A 4,533-nucleotide genomic window follows, 5' to 3' on the forward strand; every position below is an offset into this window, starting at 1 on the left:
ATTAAGAAAGCCAATAGCCAATTACTAAACCCCATATGCATCGCTGGAGAAACTGGCCACAGTCGGCTCCACAATGCAATTTCCTTTTGCAAACGAGGGAAAAATGTCAGGCAGCTGTGTTTCCAGCCGCAGAGAGCTGAGATGAAGCCCGGTTTGAATCAGCCAGACAAAGGCAAAAGAGGGAAACGATATATACAGCACATGGGCTCAGATAGACCTGAAGCAGTCGATTTATTAGAAGTCGCCTGATGTAACCCAGGGGTCTCATCTGGTGATCCATCTCCACACACAATCCAGACCCTCTTGTGCTAAGCTCCTGTTAAAGCCATCACTGCATGGATATCACTGCGTTGGCATGGCCCTAACCTATGACATCATTATACGCTACCATTATCTGTCGGTACGAGCAGACACAACCACAAGCTAATGTGCACCACAGGAACTCAGGAGCGGAAGTGATGCAGAGATGATTACATCACAGTTTGAGACACAATGAATTCTAAAATTAAAGTTATAGTTTACCCAAAAATTTACATTCTGTCATCATTTACTCATCCTTGTGTTGTTTTAAACCTGTATGAGTTTCTTTATTTTGAATACTAAAGAAGATGATAAATGATGGAAACTGCACAGTTGACAGTTCCTTCCCATTGACTTCCATAGTATAGAAAAAACAAATATTATGAAAGGCAATGGGTACTGTCATCTTTGTGCTTAACAACATTTATCAATATAAATTATTTTATATTAAACAGAATAAAGAAATGCATACATGTTTGAAACAACATGAGGGTGAGTAAATGATGACATAATTTTCATTTTTGGGTGAACTATCCCTTTAATCCCATATCATGTGCCTTAATGGATTAGTTGTGATTTAAATTAGAAGTAGGGAGGAAAATGAAAGTATTTAAAAAACAAATATGCTCATAGACATGGCTGTCAATATATCACTTCTGATTCTTAGCAAAATAGGTTGCCAAATATCGCTCTTGCCAAAATCAAGGTCCTCCACTACCAGGTTCCATTCATCCACGAATGTACATGACTGCTGGGGAAAACCATGGTTAACTACTGTATCAGTTCCTCTTTGAAGGATGAAACCCTCTCTTTCAGGATTAATAATCAGCATCATAGTGTAAATCTAAACCACTGAGTGAAGAGATGTCTACAAGACACTTTCATGTCCCTTTATCTAAAACAGAGACAGAGCCCAGGACATGCACACTGTCTAGGCTCAATGGCACAAATGGTACTCCCATGTTATTTTCTCCACAAATTTAGAACAGTAAGACAAAATCTGCCGACAAGGCCCAAAAACTGACCTCGGTCCCACCCTGGGATGGTCAGTCTTTCCATCCACTATCCTGTATGGAAGAAATGATGTCACTTTGTTGCAAATAAATCAAAGAATCAGCAGTATATTTTAGTAAATTTTTAAATGCACATTTAAATTGAATGATTATGATGCTTTCATCCAAAGTACTTGCATTTATATAAATTTTCTTATCAGTATGTTCCCTGGCATTGAACACATGGTCTTTGTGCAATGCGCTACAAAGTGAGCTACAAAAGCAAAACAAAACAAACACAAGGTCATCACATCCACTGCTAATGCATTTAAAGGAATAGATCACCCAAAAAAATGAAAATTCCTGCATCGTTTACACATCTTCATGTCATGTCAAACCTGTATGAGTTTTTCATATGCACAACACAGATATTTTGAAAAACACTGGCAACAAAACAACACTGGCCCCCATTGACTTCCATTGTATGGACAAAAACAGTATTTTTTCTCAAAATTAAAAAATAAAAGAGTCTTATTTTTTTAAATAGATGATGGTGAATAAATAATAATAGAGATTTTATTTTTGTTAATCTGTTAATATTAATTATCTATTAGTAACAATTTATAAATATATTAATTATACAAACACCAATAAACAGGTTAACATCAAATACCAAAATAAAAGACCTCTGTTAGACTTGAGATTCTCTGCTGGCGATTTAAAGTTTAGTTACAAGAGTAAACATGCCCGAATGCCTTATTGCGTCACATCGACAGATGAGTGTAAATAACTATAATTCAACTCAAACGCCTACTTGTAAAAAAAACTATAACTACATAAAACAACTTCTAAAACTAACTGAAGGCGCTGGAGAATGTGATGGAGAAACGAGGGGGCGGATCTTCACCATCTCTCGCAGTCGCACGCTCGTAGGAGTTTTGGGGGAATTCAGAAAATGTTGCTCTTTGTATGAAAAGATGAAATTCCCTATCCCTCACAAAAGAATCCCCAATTTACCCGAGAAAACATTTGTAATGCGACGTATTTTTGACGCCTTTTACCCTGACGTGAAATATCACATCATTTGTCAGCGCTCGTGAAGTTTGTGAAACAAAAGGACTGAGGAGCAGAAGCGTGCGAGCAACAAAATGGGGGTGGGAGGACTGTGCCAGTTTAACATTTGAAAGAGTCATAAAGTCAAGCCGATGGTATTGACACTACGGATGACATACGGAAAATATCAGACAGGCGTCAACATCTGTCGGGCTGTCAGCTCATCTCTTCCATGCCATTATATGTTGAAGTGTGGGGTGTCAAGCAGTGTCTTAAAAAAAGACATTAATAGCAGACATGCAAACATTGTAGTATACTTCAGCATTTACTAGTATAGTAAATATTTGAAGTACTACTCCTAGATAATTTTTTGAGCCTCACCATAGTAAATATTAAAGTAAACTACATACTACAATTTTTCATTATGTTAACATTACAGAATACCATAGTATACATTACAATACTACAACATAGGCTTCTACAGTATGTAGTAGGCAATAATAATAAAAGGAAATTAAAATAATGAGCATACTAAAAGCAATTTGTGACTAGTACTCTTATACGTATGATTATGGTATACTCACCAAAACTATGGCAAATCTTTCTTCAAGCTCTGTTGGGTCGGGCATCGGAACTTTTAAAGGCATCATATGATGCTTTAAGTCAGACTGCCCGTCCACACTTTCAATATTCCCCATTTGAATTGATTGATGATGTCCAGATGCTCTGTGTAATGAATGCGCCTTTATAAATCCAATATATCCAATACGTGCGATTACATTCCAGTATTGTTTATTGGTAAGAAGTTAAAAGAAAAATCTAAAGCGATCCGCTTTACATCCGATTCCGAATCAGTTTGTCTCATGAAATCATGAGATAACGTAAGCGATAAATCATTCAGTAAAATACAAAAGCAACAAAGTATCAATTTGTTTTTAAAAGCATTGTATTGCAGATTTCTGAACAATCCATCTCAAGCAGTCAGTCCTCCTCTCAAGTGTTAACGTAACGTTCTGTTGAGTTTCAGATCTTTTTTTTAAGGTTGAAAAGTTTCTTTGAGTTCCTGATTGTTTATCCTCTCCGGTGCGTTATTTTGTGCTATCCAGATAGTACTCATCTGTTAACTGAGTGTTCACAACGAAAACTACCTACCTACAAGAGCCCACCCATTGTTCACTAGACTGACTAAAGATGAATGACTAATTGATTTGTCACCACCTGCTGGAGAAACGCTGGAATTACTTCTTATTAATCTCAGTATTACCAAGTTTACAATCTGTGGTATTTTAATGACTTCATTCATGAGTAGGCACAACTCCTTCAATTCCAGACAATGAACATAACGGCTGTTTATACTTCTGGATCTTATTTGAACATGAAAAATACTGTATTTTTTATTTACTATAGTAAACTTTTGATAAATTCCTTGCAACTATAGTGTTTAATATTACTACAGTGAATATTAAAGCATGCTACAGTATTTACTACAGCTCACATACAATACGGCAGTGTGATAGCATTTACGAACTGTAGTTAAAATTCCCAAATACTAGTTTTTTAAACCTTTCTAATTTTAAAGTATAGTACGCCCTCAGAAGAAAACATGTACAAATGCTGTCACTACCCTTTCGAAAAGTACACATTTATACCTAAAGCGTGCACCTCAACTAATGTTTGTACCAAATGTATACATATCTGTATCTAAATTGTACATATTAGGACCTTTTAAAGGGTACTGCCCCATGACAGCTTTTGTACCTTTCAGAGTGTGCAGTATTTACAGTTTATCAATTGCATATAGTTACCACATAATCCTATAGTACACAATACTATAGTATAATTACTATAATATACTAAATTATACTACACTGTTTAAGGAAAAGTTGGATCAACCTAAAAAAAAATACTTCAATTGGTAATGCCTAAAAATTTTTTTAATTTAAGTTTACACATTTTCTTAGGCGTTACCAATTGAAGTACACTGTAAAAATGAAAAGTTGGATCAAAACTTTACAAAACTTATTTTTTTTACCTTTACACTGATGTAATTTTTTAAGATGATCCAACTTTTCACTTTTTACAGTGTATATTGAATACAATAATCTATATGAAATACTGTATACTATATAGACTGAATATTACAATTTAGTTCAAACCAGCCCATTAAAATCATTAAAACAAACCTATA

At 35.1% G+C, this 4,533-nt stretch overlaps 1 protein-coding gene across 5 annotated transcripts in view; it reads right to left on the minus strand.

The window, feature by feature from the left end:
- The window catches only part of fmnl3 (formin-like 3), a 50,592-nt gene extending 47,124 nt beyond the window's left edge, over nucleotides 1-3,468 (minus strand). For all 5 annotated transcript variants that reach the window (XM_065285704.2, XM_065285701.2, XM_065285703.2 and 2 more), the window contains exon 1: nucleotides 2,930-3,468. In XM_065285704.2, coding sequence (XP_065141776.1) covers nucleotides 2,930-3,043 — 114 coding nt within the window. In that variant the 5' untranslated portion in view covers nucleotides 3,044-3,468. The remainder of the gene's footprint in view (nucleotides 1-2,929) is intronic.
- Nucleotides 3,469-4,533: the final 1,065 nt, after the last annotated feature.

The sequence above is a fragment of the Paramisgurnus dabryanus genome, chromosome 21 (assembly GCF_030506205.2).
Source record: "Paramisgurnus dabryanus chromosome 21, PD_genome_1.1, whole genome shotgun sequence".
Classification (NCBI taxonomy): Eukaryota; Metazoa; Chordata; class Actinopteri; order Cypriniformes; family Cobitidae; genus Paramisgurnus; species Paramisgurnus dabryanus.